A 25,505-nucleotide genomic window follows, 5' to 3' on the forward strand; every position below is an offset into this window, starting at 1 on the left:
TGAGAATCATCTAGCAAAACCAGAGGCAAACAACAGAGATATGCTTGCCTACCTGGAAGGAAAGGCAAGGGAGATCTGTGTTCCTTTGTGCAAGGGTATGATCAGTGCTGAAGCTGTGTCATGACTTCACCACGAGCCAGCACACAGTAAGCCTGAAACACTGCGATGTGCATCACCAGGACTGCTGGCATCACAACTCTACACTGGCACAAGAAAACAAACATCAGTTTGAACAACTGATTACAAACGGGCTGTGAAATGAGCTGAAGCAGCAATCCTTTTAGTAAAACCACATTTATCACCTTGAAACCTCCTGTCTTTTCAAAGAGAATCTCATCCTTCCTCTGCAAATCATACGTGTGCTTCATGCCCTGGAAACCCACCTCCATGTGATATTTAGCTTGCCAGCTCTTCAGGCCTGAAACGTTTGCTTTCTCTGCAATATGACAGGGCCTATCAGAGCACAAAAAATAACACAAAACTGGGATATTGTTATATACCTGTAACACAGGTGCTCAATCAATGACAGCTTTTAAGATTTGCGTGGAGACTTGGGACAAAACATCAGTTTCCATTTACAGCTACATCTAATGTAGCTTTTTGACTGGGCATTTTTCCCATGTAAGAAACTGATTCACTGAAAATGCCTATACTGCCAGCAGCTTCAGAAAGTGCACTCACACTTTCTAAAAATAATAAACAAAATTAAGGTGCCAACACTGCCCACTTTATATGAAAATGAAAAGCAGACAAAAGATAGAGAAATTTTGTTTCTTAACTAGAAGACAAACAATTATGAGATTTTTTTTATTACATGATTTTTATGCATTTTCTTAAGATCACATTATCTATCTGCCTCCCTAATCCCTCCAAAAATCGTTGGCTGATTTTACTCAAGACTCACAAACAAGATTAAGTTTCAAACGCAGCAAGATTTGTAACAGCCCTGCACAACTGATCAAACCTAGCAGGCGTTCACTCCTCCTGGCACTACTACACACGAACCCTTGGAGGTTCCACAACTTCACACGCTCTTCCAAAGCCCTTGCCACAATTACTGGAGCCCCAAGCACGGTTCAGGTTACATTTGGGAAGGGATGCCTAGGACATATGCAACAAGATCTGGTGCAGAAGAGGGATGAGGGGGCTGTTTTTACAGGGTAAATGGCTCACAAAGGGGGAGGAACGGTTATGTGGTAAAAGAATAGCATTCTGCAGTTGTAAGCAAGCTGCAGAATTAGTTTCACTACTCTTCTGGATTCTGCAGGATTATAACTACACAACTCCCAACAACCCTCATTTAGCAGTAAGAGTCAATATATGCTTAAGTGTAGCAAGAGCAGGATGACTTATAGAGTAAAGATAGAGCTATCCCAAACTGGGCCTCAGACCTGGGCCTGCTAGGCCTCAACGTTTAACCTACGTAGAACTAGATAAGCTTGTGGTGCCGTAGAAGCTGGGTTAAGGTATGGCTATCAATAGAATAGGGCAATTACTGTGAAAACGTGGTAGCTGCCTTAAACTGTGAATGTTTGCATATTTACTCATGCTTCCCTGCCAATAGAAATGCATCTGTTACTATTCTCACTGTATATAACTGTATATAACTGTATCTCACAACTATTCTCACTGTATATAACCAGCCATCTCGTGAATAAAGACGAGAACGTATGATATGATCATGTTGGTCTGACCTACGTTGCTTGGTCTCCGATCCCACTTACAGTCCCAGCTTCATAGTGGCGCCCGAACAGGGACACGGTTTTGTTTTTTATTTTTTCCTTCAATGGAGATACTTTCACATTTCAATACGGATTTTATTTGATTTTATTTCACTTCAATGTGGATTATTTCACTTTAATGTGGGCTTAAATGCGAGAAGTCCTTGCCATTTCGGAAGTTAGTTTGTCTGCCTGGATTTGATTTGAACGGGACATACAGACATTCCTTAATTCACAAGGCTGGGGTCAGAGAGCATTTGTTGCCTGATTTCGCCTGAAGGACTACAGTGCCGTGCTGTGGGAAAGGAAGGTAAGCAACATTCGCAGTTTGGAACAAAAGTCTTTAAAAAGATGGAACGAGATTTTCAGGCTGCTCTGCAGCTGCTAGCCAGCATTGCCTCGAAAAGGGGTGAAAAAATAAAAGACACTGATATAAATCAGCTGACCCTATGAGCTCGGAAAAAAGGGAAGTTAAATCAACCCTCGTTTCTTTTTAGTGAAACAGAGTGGAAAGAGATAGGTGAATTATTATGGGACTCTGTTATTTCGCAAGGGAAAAAAGCAAAGATTTGCCTAGAATTAAGTGTGATTTGGAAAAAAGCAATAAATACCTTGCAAACATTCACTGCAGAATGCAAAGCCGTAATTTTCGCCGTGGAAAAAATGACTCCCAGTCCCTATGATTCAAGAATCTCCCTCTCTGAGATAAAAGAACAAAGGAAAACATCTAAGGCGGCCAGGTGCTTCAGTATAAATTCCATGCATTCCACACATTCTGTAAGCGAGAATGCAGCTCTGCTCTGCCCCTCTCTGCGTAAAATAGTGGATACAGTGACCAGCCACGTGGATCGAAGGCAGGTACTCCTTTTACCACTGTCCAGAGACAATGGAAGTAACCAGGAAGTGTCTCGGCCGCCAGACTCAAGGGGCGTGGTGAAAGACGAGGAGGCAGGCGGGGCCGAAGGCAGAGCGGGGTGGGTGCAAGTGACGCAGCAAGGAGGCAGAGTTCAGGGCGGTGCCAAGAGTGAGGCAGTAGCAGCCTTCTCCTCACCGGAAAGGAGCTGACGTCATCAGCACATGTGATCACAACAAACATGGCTGCGCCCATGCCAGCCCCCGAGAAACCAGAAGGAGCAGTCTGCATCAACGCCATCTGTCACCCTATCACTACTTTTTGACACGGGTGTGAACACTTCTATTATAAATCAACTGCTCCGGCTGTCGAATTGGTCCTTAAGATCTCCCTACACCCACAGTCTGGAAGTGAGCAGCATGAGTGTCCCCTCAATAAGCGTAGAACCTGTCAGTATCATCTTTGAAAGCAGTCAAGTTTTGTAACTCGACCCTATGTTATGCCAATGCCTGAGGAACTTCCAGGATTGTTAAGCAAAATAGTGAAAACATACAGCAAAGCAGACATCTTTCAACTTGATAAGATCCTTCAAGCCCAAGCAAAGGAATTCTCACAGCATTTCAACAAGTGTTACAACAGAACAGCAGGTGGACATTGTAAGAAAAGACCAGAAGAAGAAAATGCAATCATTTGTCCCTCTGTTGTGAAACAATCCATCATTGTGTGAGAAACACAGTGTGAGAAAAGAACATTTAATCAGAAAGAAGATAAAATAGAAAATGAAATTAAAATGAGCTTTTAGCCAGAGTTATTCATTGTGTGTAGGGTTGAGTTATGTTTCTACATTTTGATGTTGTTAAGGTTCATTTTTGTGTGGTTTAGTTTTGAGTTTGAGTTACATATTGTTAAACATATAATTTTAAAGTTTATTGTTAAGATGTGGGCCCTGATAAGTTTAAGTTAAGTTTATGTTTAAGTTTTAAGAAGTTTATTTAGTAACGAATTTATATTTTATTAATTTACTATATATAGATTTTATAAGATTACTGTAAGTTGTAAAATTTCTTATTAAGATTTGTTTATGTTAGCTTTAAGTGTTAGTTGATTTAAAAGGTGATTTATAATTTATAAAGGTATGTTTGGTTAATTTGTAAGGTTTAGTTATTTTCCTTCAAAAATGAAGCAGTTTCATTTGAAATGATGATGATAGAACATTGATAAATAAGATTTAAAGAGAAAATGCAAGTGGTTAGATCTTTGATTTTATTGTTAGTGGTGAATTGTTTTAGTCTTTTGTGTTTCATTTTGAATTCATAAGTGTATGAGAGTCTTGAAATACAATTTGTTGACATGTTAAGTATTGATATATTGATTACATGGTATAGAAATATGTAAAAATTGATAGTATTCGTAAGTTGATATTACAGTCAAGTTTTTATGCTTTGTGATTAGTTTATAGGGTTTTTTAAAAGGTATTTGTCATTTTGAATTTTTCTATTTTTTTTTTTTAGCCAATTAAGCAGTTCGTAAATACTGTTGTTAAAAAATGTAATTGTATTGTTAAGTGCAAGTTAGAATTTTTTCTTAAGTTTCATTTTAAGTACTTTTTTTGTGTAAAGATATTATAACAGTTCGCTGTATGTTAGGCATTTTATGTTTATTGTTATTAGAAGTTATATTTAAAGAATATACTAAAGAGCATCACTCCAACTTAAAATTTGAGTCCTGGCCAGACTTTAATTTTAACTTGGATGGATGTTGTTTGCCAACAAACCCCAGAGGTTTCTGCTCCAAAAAATAATATGCAAGTTATCTTAACTTAGCAATTTGATCCGATTAATATAACAGCTGAATCAACTTTGAGGTGAAACTTGGTATCCCTGCCCAGGAAAGGGTATCAAGATCTTCACTAAAGAAAAGTGTTTCAGCAGTTTGCAGTCTCTGGGGTGATAGCAGAAATGATGTGATAATAACTTTTCACTTTCATTAGTATGCAAAAGCTTCTATCCTATTCCCTTGCCTTTGAGAATGCTAATTCACATACCAGGACTGTTTTAGTTTCCCTAATGCAAGCTGTAGAATCAATAAGATATTAGCAAAAGCTGCCAAAGCTGAACAAGACGAGACGACAACAGAGATGCATCATTTCAGCTGCGTTTACAGGAGGCAACCTTGACTACCCAGTAACAACAGAGAAGTCTGCAGTCATGAAACATCACCAAGCAGCGAAGAAGAAGAAGCGACTTCAGATGATTTAGAGACTTTATATTCAGAACCTGTGCATAGATGAATAGCAAGGACTGAATACTGTGTTTTTATCTTTGTACTTTTAATAGCTGGGATCTTGGGGTTTTTCTGGGCAAATCAAATAGTGCTTGCTTGTAACGGTGTATGCAAAAATAGCCAGCCATGCCATAGACCCAGTTTGGTAGGCTCTAAAGAAAAGAGGGGATTTGTAGCAAGAGCAGGATGACTTATAGAATAAAGATAGAGCTATCTCAAACTGGGCCTCAGACCTGGGCCTTCTAGGCCTCAGCGTTTAACCTACGTAGAACTAGATAAGCTTGTGGTGCCGTAGAAGCTGGGTTAAGGTATGGCTATCAATAGAATAGGGCAATTACTGTGAAAACGTGGTAGCTGCCTTAAACTGTGAATGTTTGCATATTTGCTCACGCTTCCCTGCCAATAGAAATGCACCTGTTACTGTAAACTACTCTCACTGTATATAACCAGCCATCTCGTGAATAAAGACGAGAACGTATGATATGATCATGTTGGTCTGACCTACGTTGCTCAGTCTCCGATCCCACTTATAGTCCCAGCTTCACTTAAGTGTCTCTTATCTTCTTTGACTGTCCAGGTCTTTTGGCTCTTCAGAATATCCTTCCCTCCAGGCCTGACAGTCCAGCATATCTCTTAGGTGGAAAAGGAACCTCCCAGCTCTCCCTATTCCTATACAACAGGGAGCTCTGTTGGGAGGAGGTAGGCTGCATTTCTCCTGCAGAGCAGAGAATGCCCTGCTGGGTCACACCACAGACAAGCAACAAATCCAGCACTCTCCTCATCTCACCAAAGAAACAAAGAAATCAAGCTTTACCAGAAAAACAATTTACTTAACTGAAACTTTCTCAAATAAAGACCTGAAGATGCGATGCTCAACAGAGAAAAGCTGGCACAATTTGGTATCTGAAGCTGATAGAGCTCAGGACTCCTCTAGCAAAAGAGCTGTCAGTCCCTTGGCAGTTAAGGCATCTTAAAACATGAGAAGATTTTTAATCAGGTAGCATTCAATCTCTCATGCAGAGACAAACAAGAAGTAATTTTAAGAATATGAACAGGCACTCTGAACTGGTTTTGCATTGATTGACATTTAGTCAGCAGGGAAGAAGCCACCCACGGAAGTGATTTTTCTAACAGAAGCTGCTAACAGTTTCCTCCATGCCTGACAAAACCAATCAGTGGCTGGTTTTGAATACTGACACCTTGTTAAACCAGCAAGAAGCTGAACACACCTCTGCGAACACACATGTTAAAAATGGAACAAAGCCCTCTTCTTCTTCCAGCCTGGGAACAGGCAATAGGCCGGCCCAGCCTCCCCCAAGCAGCTGGGCTGGGTAGGCCCTGCCAAGGGCCCAGGCCCTTCCTGGGCGTCTGCAGCTGCCAGGCAAGGGGAGGGAAGGGGAGGCTGAGGGGCCCTGTCCCAGCCGGGCTGGGCCCATGGGGCTGTTCACATCTTGCTATTGGGCCAGCTCCTTCCCCCACCAGTGCAGTCAAGCCAACCCGAGGCTAGAATTTAAAGCAGTACGGGCCTGAGACTCGCCAGGTGGCCAGAGCGGCTGTGGCCATTCTGGGTGGGCCCTTGAGATCCTGGTACAGCCCCTAATGTGGCCTAAAATCCATCATCGTGACTGCTTTGGCCACCACCAACCATTTTGACCATCTACAGGCCATGGGCAAGATGTTACCTCTTTCACTGCAGAGATGAAACTTGCAGGACATTGATCCTCTGTCAACTGAGAAAAAAAGGACAGTGAAGACACATAGAGAAACAACATGAAGGCACCAAGGGCAGTGAAGAAAGAGTCAAGTTCCAGATGGGAGGAGAATGAGGAGATGCCTTAGTCTTAGGCTGAAATTCTTTTGCAAGGCCATGGTGATGGACTTGTTACACTAATGTATCCCTTTAATTTGTTAAACCAATATACGGAGATACAGTGTTCAAACTTCAGACACCAGCATTCATGCTGAAGCAGGCAGATGTTGAAGTAGCTGTAATCTCATGAGAAGCTTGAACAGAGACATGAGAGTGATGGAAGACCCTCTGCCCCCAGAGAAAGAAGACCTCTGTTCCTAGAGATGATATCAGAAATAGATGAAGAGAACCTTTGCTTTGAACAGCTCATCCTTGAAATAGCACCCCATGAGTTTGACGTGGCCCATGAATGCAGCTGTGGGAAGGCTGCATAAGATGGGAGGCACTTCTCAAATGTGTATTTCCAGGCAGCTGCTATTCATGAGAATTGAAGCCATGAGAGAAACTGTTTTCTTGTATAGAAGTCTCCATGACAAGGCAAGAGACTCCTCTCCCTAAGAGAACTGATGAATGACTATTTAAGAGGTGGTCAACTGACCTAAGTTCTACGGTTTTGTCTCTGTACGTTGTCAGTGGGAAAGAAAAGAAGGCTGTGGGAGGAGGAATTATTCTGAAAGTTTTATTCTGATTTTTTCTCTTTTCTTTTAGTTCTGTTAACAGAGTGTTCTTTATCCCCTTTAAAGTTTCGAGCCTGCTTTGCTCTCCTATTAATTCATAGCTCACAACAGAAAGTGAGCAAGTAATTTTACAGGGCACTTAACCCACCACATTATTTAGTGCTGTGCTGGTTTAGTACAGAGTGATTTTTTTCTAGGGAAGTTATGGCAAAATGTTGACAGCTTGATTGATCAATGAGAGAGTCAGATACACCTCTGGGTTACACAGGTTAAAAGTCAGAGGGATTCCAGGAATCGCTCTCTTCCATTGCGCTTGCCAGCAGGTAACACTGCCACGCGGCAGCTGGGCGGGCTGGGGCAGGCCTGGCTGGGCCCCAGCTGCAATCGGCAGAGGGGAGAAGGAAGAGGGGAGGCTGCAGCTGCTAACATCCAGCTGACTCTAAGGCCTGCCCCTGCCGCTGGCCAGGCCAAGAGAGATGTGCCCCCGGGCCCCAGGGAGCAGCTTCGAGTCTGGGTTTTATGACCCCAGATGAGACCAAGGGGTGGAGGGAGGCATCCACCAGCCTGGGTACTGAGATCCTGGCTGCCATTCCTGAGCCTCCCCACATTGGAATGGCTTTGAAATCCAACAGCTGTGCAGCCAGACACGACCATCTACAGGCCCGAGCAAGATGCTAACTCTTTCCTTGACAAGTGGGAATTACAAAGCACTGAGTGAGAGAAAAAAGACAGAGTGATTGAATCATGGAGAGACACAGCATGAGACAGGAGTCAGTGCAGAGAGAGTAAAAGTCCTAAGTTAGAAGGAAGATGGAGGAGTTGCCTAGTTTGGGCTGGACTTGCCTTGTGAGGCCATGGAGACTGGACTAAAATATCCCTTTAAACCATGGAAAAGTTATGGATTTTGGGGAGATGACAAGAGTATTTAAATTGCAGAGATAAGCAAAGGTATTTGTGATCAACTAAGTAATATTGAAATAGCTGTGGTCTTATGAGAAGCTTGAACAGAGAGAGATAAGACAAAGATGAAGATCTGCCCCTAGAAGGAAAAAAATCTCTGTTCCTTGAGATGAAAAAAAATCCTTTGGTTTTGGAACTGTTCATCTTTAAAATGAATCCAAATGAATTTCGTGACCCATATGCAGTTGCGGGAAAAGCTGCCAGTGGGAGGTACTTCAATTTGCAGAGTTTCCAGGTGGCTGAAGATTCACCACATGGGAGCCACCAGAGAATTGTTTTGTTGTGGTGATGTCTCCACAGGAGTTCTGAGAGAGGTCCTCTCCCTAGGAACTGATGAAAGACTATTTTAAAGTGGTGAAACCAACTGAAAAATCACAGGTTTGGTCTCTTTATGTTATCAGTGGGAAAGTGAACAGTTGTGGGGGGAGGAGAAGGGTTTTGAAGGTTTCATTTTGAATCTCATTCTCTTCTTTCACTGCTTGCTAATAAACCTCTCTATACCTTTTAAGTTTGAGCCTGCTTTGCTGATCTCCTGGTCCTATCTCACAGCAGAAAAAAAGGTGAATGATTCTGGTGGACACTCAAACCACAGCACTAATTTTGGGAGGCAAGAATTGGCAATCATGAAACCACTACATTAAATGGTGTTTCTACCTGGTTGTGAGCTAAAACCATCACAGGTGTGTTGGTCAGGAAACTCAAATTGGCAAACTAAAACCACTACAGAACTGAACTGAAGAAACAAAGTACGAGCAGAAAGGAACTGTTGCCTCCACAGCTCTAGATTTTTATAGCAAAAGATATTACACTATAAACTTCATCAAGACTTCAAAGCTGTGAAGAGAATCCACATCACCAGAACTACATAATGATATTATTCGTAAAAATTGCTGTTCTGAAGTAATGTTTTCTGGTCAACATCTTTGTCAGGGACAGAAGAAAACTACTTCTAGTATCAAGACTTCCCTGAAAGCATGGGAGATGTGCAGTTAGTGAAACCATGAAAGCAATGACTGACATTACTTGACCTTGTTCACACAGATTTCCACCATAATGTTCTCTAAGAATCATAATGAAAACACTGTTTTCAAAGTTAATATTATTTAATTTTATCAGCCTGACAATACAAAAACACAGCCCAAGAACGAGTATCTTGTAACTGGAGTACAGTAAAAAGTGAGGATTATCAAAATTGATGTAGGATTTAAACACAGGCATGCATCTGTAGAAACCACATCTCATACAGCCAAATACAAGCATGGATGAGAAGCCAGTGCTTCCCACAGCATAAAATCTGAAAGAGAGATCTAGTCAGGAGATCAAACAGCAAATCCCCACAATTTCAGATTCCCTACTAATAGATGTGTCCAGTGTACAAAGTCCCTGGTACATCAGGGCCATGATACCACTGTACTGGCAATAAAACATAGTACCCAGAATGTCAGAGAAGCCCTTTAAGCAACAAAAACAAAACAAAAAAAGAAATCAGGTGAAAAACTAAATTCCCTCCCCAGTACTAAGCAGTTTTCACAAACAACAGTATCAGAAGATTGTCCCTGTAAAAAATGGGGGGAAAAAAAAAAAAGGAAAAGAAAAAGAAATTGATTCATTATATCCTTGATTCCTCAATCAGGTTGTAATTCTACATTTTTATATCAGTGATCTCTTACAACTCAACATCGTGGTGACTTTCCGTGGAGTAGATATGTGCACAGAAAGTCACCGTCCATGCAAGAAGGACAGTGACAAAAAAAACCCTAGACAAACCCTACCAAACAACTGACCTTGAGACAGATCCTTCAAGAGAATTTTATGTAGCAGCAAAAGCATTTGTGGAAGTAAGTCTTTCCGTTACAGACTAAACATAGTTGCTTTCCAAGCAGTATTTAACTTGACAACAACGACTTGACAGTTTTTTAAACTCCTCAGACTGATTGTTCTATCATACCCTCCCCTTGACCTGCATCTTCTGTCTTTCCCTAAGCAAATAAATGTACATTTTGTTATTAGGCAGTGGCCACCACCACCACCTTTCTAAATGAGTGCATCAACGCTCCCGTAAATAGTCACTGAACCTTTGAAACCTATCTCTAAACACACTCTCCTGCATGAATGAATCAATGAATCAAGTTTTAGGAACACCAAAGTTTCACTGTTTTACTGTAAAAATGAAATTAAGCAAAAACCACACCCTGGATACACTTACAGCAGTACAAAAGTAATGCAGATGTAATTTTAATTCATTATGGTACAGATGTGTAGTTCTGTCTAATAAATAAAAGTGCTATAAAAAAGCTACATGAAAAAAAACTATCTTGTCAAAACTGCACATCTGCTTTAGTAAGGCATGAAGTGATCTAAAGAACCAGGACCTCCTGAGCTGATAGAAGTACTCCTTTACCTGTTCACAGCTCTCCTCAGTCTTCCTGATTGGAAAAAAAGGTTTGGAGGAGGGGATACAAAGCAAAATTAACACAAGCTAGGATATGCAGGATGTATTGTAAGGGTGGACACTATAATACTTCTTATTGCACTAATTTGTCACATTATCTAAGAAAAAAATTAACATTTCCAGCCATTGTAGAAATAACACTCCAGAAAAGACCACTGTTACTGCTCATTTTATGCTCCTAAACAGCTTGATTTGCCATAGCAAATATAATATAGCACCCAGCCATGATAGACGGAATTTTGCTCCCAAAGTTGTTAATATTATGCAATATATGTTATTCAGCTTGTGACATACAAAAATAAAACATTGAAACTTACAGTATTCGGTAAAATCCAACTTAATATCTTCCCTAGAGTTGACAAAGGCTTTTCCTCTCTCAGTTCCAACTACAAAAATGTTTCTTGCATATACACCAATACAGGCAATTTCTGCCTTGGACTTGGCAAGTTCTTTACACTACAAAAAGAAAAAGAAAAAGAAAAAGCTTTTATTACCATAGTTAAGATAGAGTTAATAAAAATGTATGTGTTATCATGTAAAACAATTACTATATTGCTGCCAGCATCCACCCTTCAGAAGGTACTGTAACTTAACATCAGCCAGAATCAAAGCACAATTTACACCTCTGGAATACTTTTCATCAGAAATCTTAAAAGTATTGTAGATTTATTAGCAAAATTAAGGCCTTGTATAGACTCAGAGATTGCATTTTTTAATGGTTTATGACATTAATCCATGTTAAATTATTACTTCCATGTTAATCATACTGAGTGCCTTACTCCAACTTTCAACACAGCATACAGGAGTTTTGTGCATTCACAGCACACTTCTCACACACCATATTTCTGTGGCTGCAAGCAGGATGGCTGCCTGTAGCCTGCCCTGTCCTGTCTGCTAGGCACCTGCTCAGGTGAATTCCCCCTGAATGGAAGGACTGCACCATCCCTGCAAACACCTAGATATGTTCTGCCAGGAGAAATTTCTGGCAAGGATTAAGGTAGAAAGCCTATGGAGAGAGCAAGGATCCCAAGAAAACTGGTGAGATGACCATGTAGTGATCACAGAAGGTCAGTCACTCCTAGGAACTAAGAGTTTGCTACAACCTATAAAAACAACAGCTGCAGCGTGGGAAGAAAAAGTGACACAAAGACTTTAAGAACCAAATATACCCAATGGGATAAAAGATTTGCAATATATTGCCTTATAACTATTCTACTCAAAGTTTCATTGCTAAAAAGAAAATGTTTGTTCTTGCTTATCATTAAAACCTCCCAATTTTAAAGAACCAAATCCTGGACAGTGCCTCAGCTTCAAGGAAATGGGACACACAATTCCACTCAAAGCCCCAGCCAGCCATATACCCCACCACACAACAGAATTAATTTCTAAAAAACAGATGATATGCCAACAAAAAGAAGTATTTTCTGAACAAGTTTTGTTGAGTTGGTATAGCACCAGAAGACAAGGCATTAGCCTCAAAATCATTTATTCATTCTACATTACATATGACAAAAACCAGAACACACTCTTGGCCTTTCAACCACGCTGTACCTAACCAATCAACAAATATTTCCCATTTATTTGGCAAAATAATTTTTAAAACAACCCCATCACAACAAGAAACAAGGGTACTTATAGCACAATTTATCCCAAGTAAAGACAGAGTTACAGCTGGTTGGACAACAACAATACAATACAGATACAACAATCCACCTTTCCTGCTGCTCAGTGGGAAGCAATATACTGACGTAACCCCGCAAATACCAAGACAGATTTATGATGCAGAAACTTCTCTACACACCATTGACTCAAGTCCTGACATGAGGAATGTGACCACCATTCTGCTTTCCAAGGATTCCTCATCTTGGATGGACGTTGCTGGTGCAATGATTTGAGCCATTTTCCTCCTGTAAAATGAAAGGGAAAAATCTTTTCAGATACATACAACAGTGCAAGAAAATGAAAGCCCCTTATGCAAGCAAAGAAAAAAAAATTCAAAATCCCATAGAAGACAGCCCACTACACACAAGCAACCAAACAAATAGGTAAATTAACAGGAGAAAGTGCTTGCTCTTCTATTCTTTCATGCTTCCTGCTGTTTCATCCAAAGCTGAAGCTAAACATAAAATAAAATGTTGCATCATGATCGGGCCACAAACTATCTGTACCCAGAAAAATTATTTGAATTGATTACCTGCATTTACATTGATTTTCCTTCTAAGCATGTCTAGATAAACACAGCAACAAACACTGGCATTAACAAACAAATAGCAAATTGTAATTATGACACAGGTATTAGAACAACCTTTCCTATAACTATTATGGCCTAGCTCAAAAGAAACAATCACCACCCTACCGCAAAACCACAGCCTCAAAGACTACAGTATCAGTAACCAGAATGTAACATTTTTATTTGCACATTTTTCTGTTGTAGGATTAACTCAAAGCTAAGTAGTCTCAACTGAGGTGCTCAAATTAACCACTAAATTTCAGCAGTGACACAAAAAACCTTCTTCTTTCTGTAGGTCATTCAGGAGATTTTCAACCTATTTAAGACATTATAGGTAAAAGCCTTATAAAAGAAAGGCCTTGTAAAATCAGGCCTTATTACTGTGGCTAAGCTAAAAGCTAGCCTGATATGTTCCCATGACAAACCTGTCAGCTTTTATGAAAATGGAATCCTGTAATGGCAGGAATCTGAGCTTATACCCATGAGAAAAAAATTGTAAGAATGAGAATCAGTTTGCATAACAATCTATTCTTGTGAGAAAACAGTTTGCACCTGTAAAAATAAGAAGTCTATCTCATGAAAATCCATAAAGAAAAAATACATAAACATATCTTGAAAGAAAAATTTTGATGAACACGTACACTAGCCATTACCAACCAATAAAATGAGTTTCAATGATTTGCTGACCAATTAGATTCAAACACAGTGCCTTGTGATACCATATAAAAATGAGCTGTGTGCAATAAAGATTCAGCTAGTCTGCACAAAGAAAAAAGTGTCTTTGTCTGTCTCCATTGCAACAGACATAAATAATAATCAAGACTTGTTTATGCTTCTGTTGGTAGAATTGTTTATACAAGACTGAAATAGAATGAAGTTTCAGCAGCCTCTAAGAGCACGTTTTTCTATTGGAGTGCTGCAACTTGTAATGTTTACACATACCTAAAGCAATAACTTGGAAGTAGTAAGAACTGGTAGATAATTAAGCTGTAACAAGTCCACATGCAAGTCAGGAAAAATCACCTCAACAGACAAGACATGTCAGATAAACACAACGTTTCACAGGTTGATGAGGTAGCTTGCTGCTCCTGTAGAACCTGGCCACACAAAGTGACTCACTCAAGTTTTTAAAGGTGGCATGTTTCCCATTAGATATGTAGACAAGTCAGGGCAGCACATTGCATGTGATAATATGCTGACTTTGGGGGGGGAAAAGGCACTGTGTTGTTTCTAGGGTTTAGAGCACTTCAGGCAACAAATTGGATTGGAGGAGAAAAACACCCAAAAGCCAAAATGATCAACACTGCAAACTCAAAACACATCTAGTAGCCTTCTGGCGCTCAGGAACAGGCCAGCAAACTGCATACTGGATGAAGTGAATTATGGATGAAGTAGGACAAAGCAGCACAGCCAGCAGCTGTTGGAGGATGCCAATAATGAAGATGGTGAACACTGGCACCTGCTACACTGAGGAGGAGGCAAAATTATCCTTCACCAGGTCTAAATAAGGAGCAAAGTTTGAGTGTGAATATAAAGGAACAACAATTGTTGTAATATGTTGATAGTTTCAGCAGCCTGAGAGAGGGTTGATGGGGATGGGGAGATAGAGGCTGATGGGGCTATCCTTCAAAGGAAGAGAGGCATTGCTTGTGAAATACCAGAGAGAAAAGGGAGATTACGACATAACATAAATAAATCTTTAGTGAGCCATGACTTTTGATACATAGAAGAGTTCTCAAGCACATCTTAGGAACTCCTTTAGGGTTGGGATGCTGACGCTGTGTGATGGCTAACAGCTGGCCCGAAGGCCTCACAGACACAAGTAACCCTGACCTTGACTGGATCAGCCTGTACTCATGAAAGAAAGGAAGCAAACATCCTTAAGGAAGAAGGCACTGAGAAGCAGAAGGACTTAACTACAAGGAATGGGTGCCAGCCAATCTCTGGTGAGCCAATCTCTGGCCAGTGAACTGGGTGGTAACGAGTTGCGAGCCAACTGGAATCAAATGTGGGATTTTTGAAAACCATATAAATGTGAGCTGTGAACAACAAAGATTGCTATTGCTGCTTGAACCTTGGAGTGTCTTGTCCATCTCTACTGCAACATCTGGCGACCCTGACATGATAGGTAACAGCCGGCTGCATGGAGAGCAGCGGGGATGGAGCCCAGTGGGGAAGAGTAGAATGGAGAGCTGCAAGCAGCGTGGAGAGCTGCAAAAGTCTAGCCATGTAAATAAGACAGTGAGCTGCTGCAGACAATGGGAGCTCAAATCTCAACCAAAGAAAAAGTTATAATGAATGTACGGACCCTTATGGTAGGCAAACAAGGAATAAAATACAATAAACAGGCACTGCAAACTTTACTGCTGTGGTGCAAGAGCCAAGGAGTAGGTGCCACCACAGAAGCCTCTACTATTAAAAGCCATTTAGTATTAAAAACTGCAAAGGGATTACTGAATTGATTTTTGAGTCAGCCTCTCGAGGCAATGGGACTGCTAAAAAATATTATGGTTACCTGGAAGCTGGTGCTAGATACCTTGACACTGCTAAAAGCTGAGCGGAATGCTAGAGCAGCAATTGAGGCACTATAGGCACCACTTGCCGAAACATCCAGTGGTGGTGGAGCATGGGGAGAGTGGTTGGGAGATTAGGTACCGCATTGAGTCTGCAAGCAGAAAGGACAGGCAAGAAACTACAAGGGGAGTGGCTATCATCCGAGCCCCCATCCCTGCAACACCACCAGCCCCACGCACGCCTCTGCTGTATGCAGTCACCTGTGCAGCAAATGCCCATGCCATGCACATTTTGTCCTACACCCTCTGTTCCCATAAACCCATTCAATCCTCCTCTGCCTACAGAAGACTGGAGTGATAATGCAATTATGCCAACATCCCTGGCACTGCCTGATATGCCCATTCACAGCCTCAGCATGCAAATAGGAGCCAGAAGCCAAGTGGTGCATGGCACTGATAGTTCTGGAAGGGAGCTGCCAGCACCCAGAGCTGCAGGATGCTGCATCCTGCTGTGACAAAACTCAAAGCCTGTCAAGCCCAAGGGACGCCCTCCGTTAATAAATTTACAAGATCCTAACAGGAGGGACCCAAGTTATCACCCTCTTGCTGGCTGTGAGTAGGACTCATTGGGGACATGCCAAAAACAGAGAACTCCGTCTACAGTAAGAAACTGTACCAATGCGGAAAACCAGGTCACTTGCCAAGCAGTGTAAGTCCACATTAATAGGCAACCTCTCAGTGAGCAGGGAAACGGGAAAAAGAGTGTGAAGGGGAAGCGTGCACAGACACAAAAACCTTCGCATCCCTCAGTGCAAGCCTATGTGACCAATTTACAGGGAGAACAAGAGGACCAGCTGGCATGGATGTTTCCGCTGTCAACACAATTACTTGTTAGAAGTGCATAAAGCTCCTCTTGAGGCCCATGGGCTTATTGGGAGAGGGTTGAGTGCGCTGTTATTAGGAAGATCAAGTGCAACGTTGCAGGGTTATTTAGCTCACCCTGGACTATAGATGTGGACTATAGATGTTGTATAGATGATCTATGGTAGATGTGGACTATACGGGACAGATATACACCATGGTTTCAACACCTACTCCTCCAGTGACCATCGCAGCTACATGTCACACCGCTCAACTTACACACCTAATATGTCTTGTGTCCCTAAAACAGACTCAAAGCTGCGAGGAGACCAAGGCTCCAGATCAACAGGAGAACCTCAAGTATACTGGACTCAGGTCGTATCTGACTGAAGACCAAATATGGTTTGTACTCTTACAATGCCTCAGGCAAATCCATTCCACATCAAGGTTAGTGAGATGATAGATACTGGAGCACATGTTACGATCATATCTGCAAACACATGGCCTCAATCATGGCCTGCCACAGCTGTAGGATCTGTTGTTACTGGCCTCGGAGGTACCACACAAAGTTACTTAGGGAGTAACTGCCTTGGTTAAAAATCCAGGACAGACGGCCACAATCTGTCCCTATGCTACTGCTGTGGCGCTCAACCTATGGGGATGTCTTGTCAGCGTGGGGAGTTCAGATGGGAACAGATTTTCAATGGGGGCCACTGTGCTGAATGAAGGGCATAAAGCATCCTACATTAGCCTTAAAATGGCTCACTGAACAACCTGTGTGGGTTGATCAGTGGGCCCTTTAAAAAGAAAAACTAAATACCCTTAACTTGGTAGTTCAGGAACAATGAAATCAAGGACATATTGAGCCATCATCAAGTCCAGGGAACATTCCTGTGTTTGTGAATAAAAGAAATCAGGTAAATGGAGGTTACTCTATGACTTAGGAAAAATTAATGCAGTTATGGAAAGTATAGGTTCTTTACAGCCTGGGATGCCATCCTTAACTATGATACCTGCTACCTGGGACATTTTGATGGTCAACTTGAAAGACTGCTTTTTCACTATTCCTTTACTTACTGACGATATCCCAAAGTTTGCATTTACAGTGCTCTCTATCATTAATGCAGCATCAGTTGAACAATATCCAAGGAAAGTGCTGCCACAGGGTATGAAAAACAGTCCAACAATTTGTCAGTGGTATGTTGCACAGGCACTCTCAATAGTGAGAGGACAATTCCCAGGAGCTTACTATTATCATTAAATGGAGAACACTTTGATAGCAACCCCAACCAAGGAGAGCTATTTGCAGATTCGGGCAAGACTGATGTAAGCACTGCAAGAGCTTGGGTTGCAAATTGCACCAGAAGAGGAGCAGCAGCAACTCCCATGGAAGTGCCTGGGAGTTAAAATAGAAGATCAAACAATACAGCCACAAACAATACAATTTTAAACTAAGCTTCAAACATTGAATGACACACAACAACTTTTGGGTATCATCAACTGGGAACGGCCCTATTTAGGGTAAAGCACCCCACAATTACCACCCTTGTTTAGTATTCCTGACAGTGACCTTGAGTTAACTTCTTCAATGACATTAACTCTGGAAGCGAAAATCACACTTGAAACAGTAGAGTGAGCCATAACAAACCAACAAGTTTATCACATACGTCCTGAAGTTTGTTTTACACTGTTTATCATTATTGTTGATTGTCAAAGGGTTAGCACTGGCCAGATGTTAATGTACCTATGAGTGTATGTTTTTCTTAATGAGCTACTGTGAGATGTGGTCAAGAACAGAGCAGAGCAGGCCTAAAACTTGAAAACTGAGAACAAAACTTTATTACATTACATAAGAACAGAAAATAGAAAGGAAAACTCTAAACACACACACAAAAAACCAGAAATGAAACTTTCCCAGAACATTTTTTCTCTTCCCTTAATTTCTACCCCTTACACGTTACCTTCCATAGACCAAAACTTTAGGTTTTAAATCAAACAATCACTACTCAAAAAAACCTAATCTTTAATTCAGCAAGGGAGAGAGGAGTCTCTCTCGCACCACAGACTGCTCTTCAGAAAAACACAGGTCCACCCTTTATTTGTTTCTATGTCACCCATGGCACCGCCCAGAGAAGTCTGCCGTGGTGACACCTTCCTTTCTATGTCTAGTGCTCTCACCACTGTCCATGGGCAAAAGCTGCTATAAGGCTCTTTTAAGGATGCTTTCATGCCGAGCTCTCCCTGTTTTTCCCTTGGGGCCGAGGGTTCCAAGAGCAGGTCTCCCCTGAGGGCAGAGGGCGCCACTACACCCTCTCTTTCTCTTCTCTGTTTGCTCCACTCTTAAAATGCCAGTCACTGTAGCAAAAGCAGAGGCAGCTGCATCTACCCAAATGCAGTTTATGTTCAAAAGAGACTTGAGTTCAGTCTATGGCTAACATTATGCAAGAAAAGTCCAGCTCAGAAGCCACTCTTCTTCAACTCCCTGCCCATCTAGGGTTCTTTCTAATTGTGCTTTTATCATCTCGGTCCCAGGCTGGTTTTCTTTCTCTTCTGAAACCACTAGCCATGAGAATCAATGTCTGGGAAAAAAAGTTTCCTTCTGCCAAGAAAGGGTTAACAGTTTCTGGCTCTCAGCAGGGTGCAGGCTCAGGCACTCCCAGGCTGGGCAATTCCCACAGGTGGCTGGGCACCTTCTCAGGGAGGCGGGGGGGGAGGGACGGAAGGCACATCTACAGTTTTCCACCCCTCCATCTTAGATGGGGCCAGCTCAGCTCCAGTCCTGTCCACTCTCTTCCCACCCTGGGCCCCAGCTTACTTCAGCCCGGCCGCGTGGTTCCACTCAGCCCAGCCACGTGGCCCCCCTCTTCTACCCAGCCTGGGTAGGGGAGGAGGGAAACGGTGCTCCTCTCTTGAAAGCGGAGCCAGAAAAGAAGAAGTCCCTCTGGGAGGCTTCGCTTTTAACCCCTTGTGTCCTCGGAGGCGTGTCCAACCCCTCAGTGGCCACTAAAAGTGCTAACCTGACATTCAGACCTGACTACTGATTAGTTTGACTACAGCCTCTTGAAAAATTCACTTCCCCTCAAACCATGACATTGATTTATACCCTACAAGTATCATTGGTCAGTGGGACACTCAGTGGTCTGACCCACTACACATTTTAGAATGGATCTTTTTTCCTCATCAACATAAAAAACGTACTATTTTTGAGTTAATTGCACAATTTATTATTAAATGCTGTCAAAGGTGTTTGCAGTTGAATGCTAAAGATCCCTCAAAAAATTATTATACCAGTACAACAAGAATATTTTGAATCGTGCTTTGCAAATAGTACAGCACTACAAGGCGCTTCACAAAACTTTACAGGGCAAATTACCTGTCACATACTGAGTCACAAACTGTTGCAACTGAGTGGGACCATTGTGTTGTCTTTGAAACCACTAAACAATCGCACACCCTTGAAAGGTCTCACTGTTTTTACTGATAGGTCTGGGAAAACAGGAAAAGTCATTGTGACCTGGGAAGATGACCACAGATGGCAAACACTAGAGGGTCATGATAGCAGATCACCTAAATTAGAAGAATTACATGCTGTAGTCATGGCTTTTCAATGTATCCCTCACGTTCCCTTAAATATTGTAACTGATCCTGTTTATGTTGCAGACAGCACACAACAATTGGACCAAGCATTACTGGAAAAAACTAATAATGCTGCGCTACTTGATTTAATGTAAACATTGTCGCATACAATCCAAGCCAGAACTTGTCCCTGTTATGTTTTGCATATCTGAAGTCATACAAATTTGCCAAACTTGATAGCAAAAGGAAATGCCCGAGTTTATTGGTTAGCTTGCCCTGCCTGGACAGCACCACAGCCAGATACACCGACACAGGCAAGAGCATAAGATGTCTTTTTCAGCAGAGTGTTCAAGCCCTACAATGACAATTTTTGTTAACAAATACTGAGGCATGCAATATTGTTAATACTTGTGCTGATTGTCAAGGCCATGCTGCACCACTGTATATGGGTGTTAACTCTTGTGGTCTGTGAGCCTTAAAAATTTGGCAGAGATGTTACACAGATATCTGAATTTGGTTGTCTAATGTAAATACAAGTTTTAGTAGACACTTTTCATCCGCTATATGGGCCTCAGTTCATGCTGGAGAAAAAAAGACATGATGTTGTCCCACACTGGCGACCGGCCTTTGCTGTCCTAGGCATTTCCCATACTGTAAAAACTGTTAATGACCCTGCATATGTCTCACAGAGCACTTAACAATTTCTGCAACTCTGGGGTGTGTCGCACCACACTGCTATTCCTCATTGACCTACAGGTCAAGCCATTGTTCAGATGCCCATGGCACTTGGAAGCACATCCTCGAAAAATCAAAATGGTGTGGTGAAACCCCCCAAAGCAGGGTGGCCAAAGCTCTGTATACACGGAAGCATCTCGTGTTATTGCCATACTCCCAAATCCCTGTTATTTTAAAGCATTTTTTATCGTTGCAGTCATCTAGTGACATCCAGTTGCGCCCAAGCCTAAAGTATTGGTATGGGACCTCACTACCAAGAAGCAGGAAGGTCTTTGGGTCCTTGTCACTTGGGGGCACAGGTATGCTTGCATTTCTGCAGATGCCAGCGTTCGATAGGTACCTGCCCCATCTGTGCTCTGCTCTATGTTCTGCTCTGGATCACAACCAGCAGCGCCTCCATGATGGCCCACCAGCCAATACCGTGGAATAGTAACAATGTTTGGGTATCGTTGCTTTATGCATTGAATCAGACACAATTTTGTGTGTCTATGGCATAACCAGAACAACCTTTTTGCACCTGCTTAGTGGGAATACCCTTGAATGGCATACAAAGTATACAAGTAATACAAAATGCTGTCAAAATGCAACACTCCTCCCAGAACAATTGTAATACCACAATCCGCTGTATGGAACCATGGGATCTTTGGGATGACAATTTACCTGTTGCTTCATTTAAACTCCAAGAGTCAGACATTTTAGGGACATTATCAGCAGAAGGATGTGCATTTTTTGATACACCACAACATGATATCTGAGACCAAATTGAAACAGGGAAGCAAAACACTACTCCTGATAGTTTCTGAATTAAATACACTGGCTTCTTTTGTAGCAAAAAAGAGAAATGAAACTTCCTTAATTTGAAGTGCTTTGGCTATAGATGTAGATAGCATGTGGCATGTTACCTTGCAAAATCGTGCTACTACTGATTTTCTTTTGTTAGTTCATGGACATAATTGTGAAAAATCTGGTGGCATATATTGTATTAAAGATTTTCTGGGATAGATTACTGGCTGAAAGGATTACGTTCATCAAGCTGGGTAAGGAACCTCATTTAAACTGGGCTTATCATTTTTGTATTATCATAGTTATTTCACTCTTTGTGCTTGTTATCCTGTCTGCAAAGGGCCCTACCAGATACCAGAAACTGCCTTCGTAGTTAAAAAAAAAAAAAAAAGGCCGGGGCGGGGCGGGGGTCAAACTGTGATGACTAACAGCTGGCCTGAAGGCCTTGCAGACACACAAGTAACCCTGACCTTGACTGGATCAGCCTGTACTTGTGAAAGAAAGGAAGCAAACATCCTTAAGGAAGAAGGCACTGAGAAGTAGGACTTAACTGCAAGGAATGGGTGCCGGCCAATCTCTGGCGAGCACGTATGCAGGCAACTACTGGCCTGTGAACTGGTTGGTAACAAGTTGCGAGCCAATTGGAATCAAACGTGGGATTTTTGAAAACCATGTAAATGTGAGCTGTGAACAACAAAGATTGCTATTGCTGCTTGAACCTTGGAGTGTCGTGTCTGTCTCTGCTGCAACAATGGTGATTTAAAACATGATAGCTTTTAGACTTTGTAAAATGACACCTTAACAAGCACAATATTAATTTGGTGCCAGGCACATGCAGGATATCTCCACAAAGGCACTATGCGGAAGTTTGTGACTCAGGCACTATGCGCAACCACTCACTCACTCGTGTTCTCTTTTATCCTCTAAAATGTTACATATGCATTAAGTTTAGCAATTCAGCTATGCATATTCATTTCCTAACTCTGCCTAGCCCTGCTCCATACACTAATTATCTCATCAGTCCTTCTGCACTTGCACAGTTATGTCTGGTGGTCATGCAGTGGTTGTATGCGAGAAGTAAGTTGTCTTCATCAAGTCTGAACTTTCACTTTGTCTCTTTGCACATGCTCTCTGTTCCCCTGGTCACAATCCAAACCATATGGTTGGTCTAATCTGGTTCTGGGGATCCGAAGAGCTCTGTTATCTTGGTAGCCTTGCATGTTTAGCATTCTTTATCTTGCTTTGCAAGCAGTCCTTCTCCTCATCACATATCCTTGCATTTTTTCATGTTGCCTTCACATGTACACCCTTTCTTCTCTTCACAAGCAGTCAGCACAGTTCGTCAAAAACGCAGCAAATATTAAGCAATATGCATTGTCTAAGTACCTATTCCTAATCAATCACCCTTTAATTTCTAATGCCTTGGCTCATTATTACTACAAGATTGCCTACAGTGATTAATTAAGATACATTACAAGTTACCCCAATACTTTACCTCTTCATCCAGATATGTACAACAGTTGAGGAAGCCACTGTCACAGCAAAGAACTGGAGAACCACTCCCAGCAACTGGGAAATCTGCATCTATCTGCAGGCAATGAAGCTTCCAACTTCACTGTGACATGGTCCTATTTTTATACTGTTGAATAAATAGCCATTGATTTCTCTTGTGGGAACACACGGTTTCATTATCCCGCTGGGTTTCTCCTAAAGCCTGGCCAAAGCTCAATGAGCAACCAAGGGAGTTTTCTTTGATACTACACCCCAAAACAAGGCCAGATGTGGCCTGGTCTGGTTTCTAAATACAGAAAGGTAAATACATGTTTCCCCAATGAGCAGGTACATATATTATATTACCAATAATACTTCATTAATGAATGAATATATATATATATATATATATATAAAAACATTGGGTTGGAAGGTTCTAAAAGCCAACTTTGGCTTAGGGCCTGTCCTGGTTTGAGGGGAAGTGAGTTTTTTCAAGAGGCTGTGGTCAAACCAATCAGTGGTCAGGTTTGAATGTTGGCATTTTTAGTGGCCACTGAGAGGTTGGACACGCTTCCGAGGACACAAGGGGTTAAAAGCAAGGACTCCCAGAAGATCTGCCTCTTTTGGGTTCTGGTTTCAGCAGGGAAACATCTCCTCTCCCCTGCCCAGTTTACTAGGCTAGGTGGGGGAAGGGAGCCACATAGCCGGGCTGAAGAGAACCACGCGGCGGAGCTGAAGTAAGCTGGGGCCCCGGGGGGAGGGAAGAGAGTGGACAGGACTGGAGCTGAGCTGGCCCTATCTAGGATAGAGGGGTTGAAAACTGTGGAGGTGCCTTCTGTGTGTTGTTCCCACCCCCTCTCCCACCCGCCCCTCCGGGAGAAGGTGCCCAGCTGCAAATGGGAGCTGCCGAGGCAGGGAGTGCCTGAGCCCGCAGCACTGCCGGGAGCCAGAAACTGTTAACCCTTTCTTGGCAGAAGGAAACTTTTTCCCAGACATTGATTCTCATGGCTAATGGTTTCAGAAGAGAAAGAGAAACAGCCTGGGACCGACATGATAAAGTTAGAAGATGAAAAGAACCTTGGATGGGCAAAGAATGAGAGGAGTGGCTTTCTGATCTGGACTTTTCTTGCATAATGTTAGCCATAGACTGAACTCAAGGCTCTTTTAAACTGCATTTGGGTGGATGCAGCTGCCTCTGCTTTTGCTACAGTGACTGGCATTTTAAGAGTGGAGCGAACAGAGAAGAGAAAGAGAGGGTGTGGTGGTGCCCTCTGCCCTCAGGGAAGACCTGCTCTTGGAACCCTTGGCCCCAGGGGAAAGATGGGGAGAGCTCGGCATGCAAGCATCCTTAAAAGAGCCCTATAGCAGCTTTGGCCCATGGACAGTGGTGAGAGCACTAGACATAGAAAGGAAGGTGTCACCACGGCAACTTCTCTGGGTGGTGCCACGGGTGACATGGAAACACATAAGGGGTGGACCTGTGTTTTCTGAGGAGCAGTCTGTGGTGCGAGAGAGACTCCTCTCTCCCTTGCTGAATTGAAGATTAGTTTTTTGAGTAGTGATTGTTTGATTTAAAACCCAAAGTTTTGGTCTATGGAAGGTAACGTGTAAGGGGTAGAAATTGGGGGAAGAGAAGAAATGTTCTGAGAAGTTTTCATTTCTGTTTTTTGTGTGTGTGTTTAGAGTTTTCCTTTCTATTTCTATTCTTATGTAATGTAATAAAGTTTTGTTCTCAGTTTTCAAGTTTTAGGCCTGCTCTGCTCTGTTCTTGACCACATCTCACAGTAGCTCATTAAAAAAAACACACACTCATAAGTGCATGAACATCTGACCAGTGCTAACCCATGACAGGGCCTATTCAGGCCTCACTCACTGCCTGTTGTTCAGGCCTTAGTACTTCATATATGAAAGAATTATTTCAATTTCTTTCTATGGGAAAAACAAATGGGGGACAGAACAGAGAGAACACTGGAGTTAAATGATATCCTAGCCCTGGGTAGGATACAGGCCGTGGGATAAGCAACCACAGATATGAGAAGAACTCGGAAAGTACAGCATATGCAGATATCAAGGTTTTTGAAATTATGTGGCTTTGTAAGGCTGCCAACACAAACAATAGGCTGATTCTTTAACTAGTGGGAAATTCTTGCTTAAGGATGTGACCACATTTTGCCAGTTTCTCCCTCTAAAACATAATTTCCTCCACTATCCTATTTTAACCACTGGGACAGTGGTTATTACTAGAAAGAGTAGGCTATGGTTCACTAGATCTAATGAACCTGGCTGCCCTTCCAAGATTCAGCACTTAGAAAGAGTGTGACAACACCACTGCCCAATGTAAATCCCCAATGCAAAGCCTTGTGAAAAGCGTAATACCCAAAAAATTGTCACCAAAACATGGGGACAAACAAAACTCTTTAATACTGTTATTTCAGAATTATAAAGTAAGCAACTATGTCAGCACCGGGTGGGGAAGCACTCCTCGTAACATGCACACCCCAAGCCATCTAACGTAGTAGCTTATATCTATGCAATACATATTCATAACATTCCCCTGGAATCATACATATTGCCAAACATTTCCATGAATTCTTTTACATTTTTTAATCCCTTCTTAGAC

The 25,505-nt window shown here is 42.0% G+C and overlaps 1 protein-coding gene across 6 annotated transcripts in view; it reads right to left on the minus strand.

Moving 5' to 3' along the window:
• GTF2I (general transcription factor IIi) overlaps positions 1 to 25,505 on the minus strand; it is a 102,549-nt gene that overhangs the window by 65,636 nt on the left and 11,408 nt on the right. For all 6 annotated transcript variants that reach the window (XM_063402389.1, XM_063402388.1, XM_063402387.1 and 3 more), the window contains exons 2-3: positions 12,498 to 12,603; positions 11,014 to 11,152 (exon numbers count right to left, since the gene is read on the minus strand). In XM_063402389.1, the coding sequence (XP_063258459.1) occupies positions 11,014 to 11,152; positions 12,498 to 12,596 (238 nt within the window). In that variant the 5' untranslated portion in view covers positions 12,597 to 12,603. The remainder of the gene's footprint in view (positions 1 to 11,013; positions 11,153 to 12,497; positions 12,604 to 25,505) is intronic.

The sequence above is a fragment of the Prinia subflava genome, chromosome 8 (assembly GCF_021018805.1).
Source record: "Prinia subflava isolate CZ2003 ecotype Zambia chromosome 8, Cam_Psub_1.2, whole genome shotgun sequence".
NCBI classification, from domain to species: domain Eukaryota; kingdom Metazoa; phylum Chordata; class Aves; order Passeriformes; family Cisticolidae; genus Prinia; species Prinia subflava.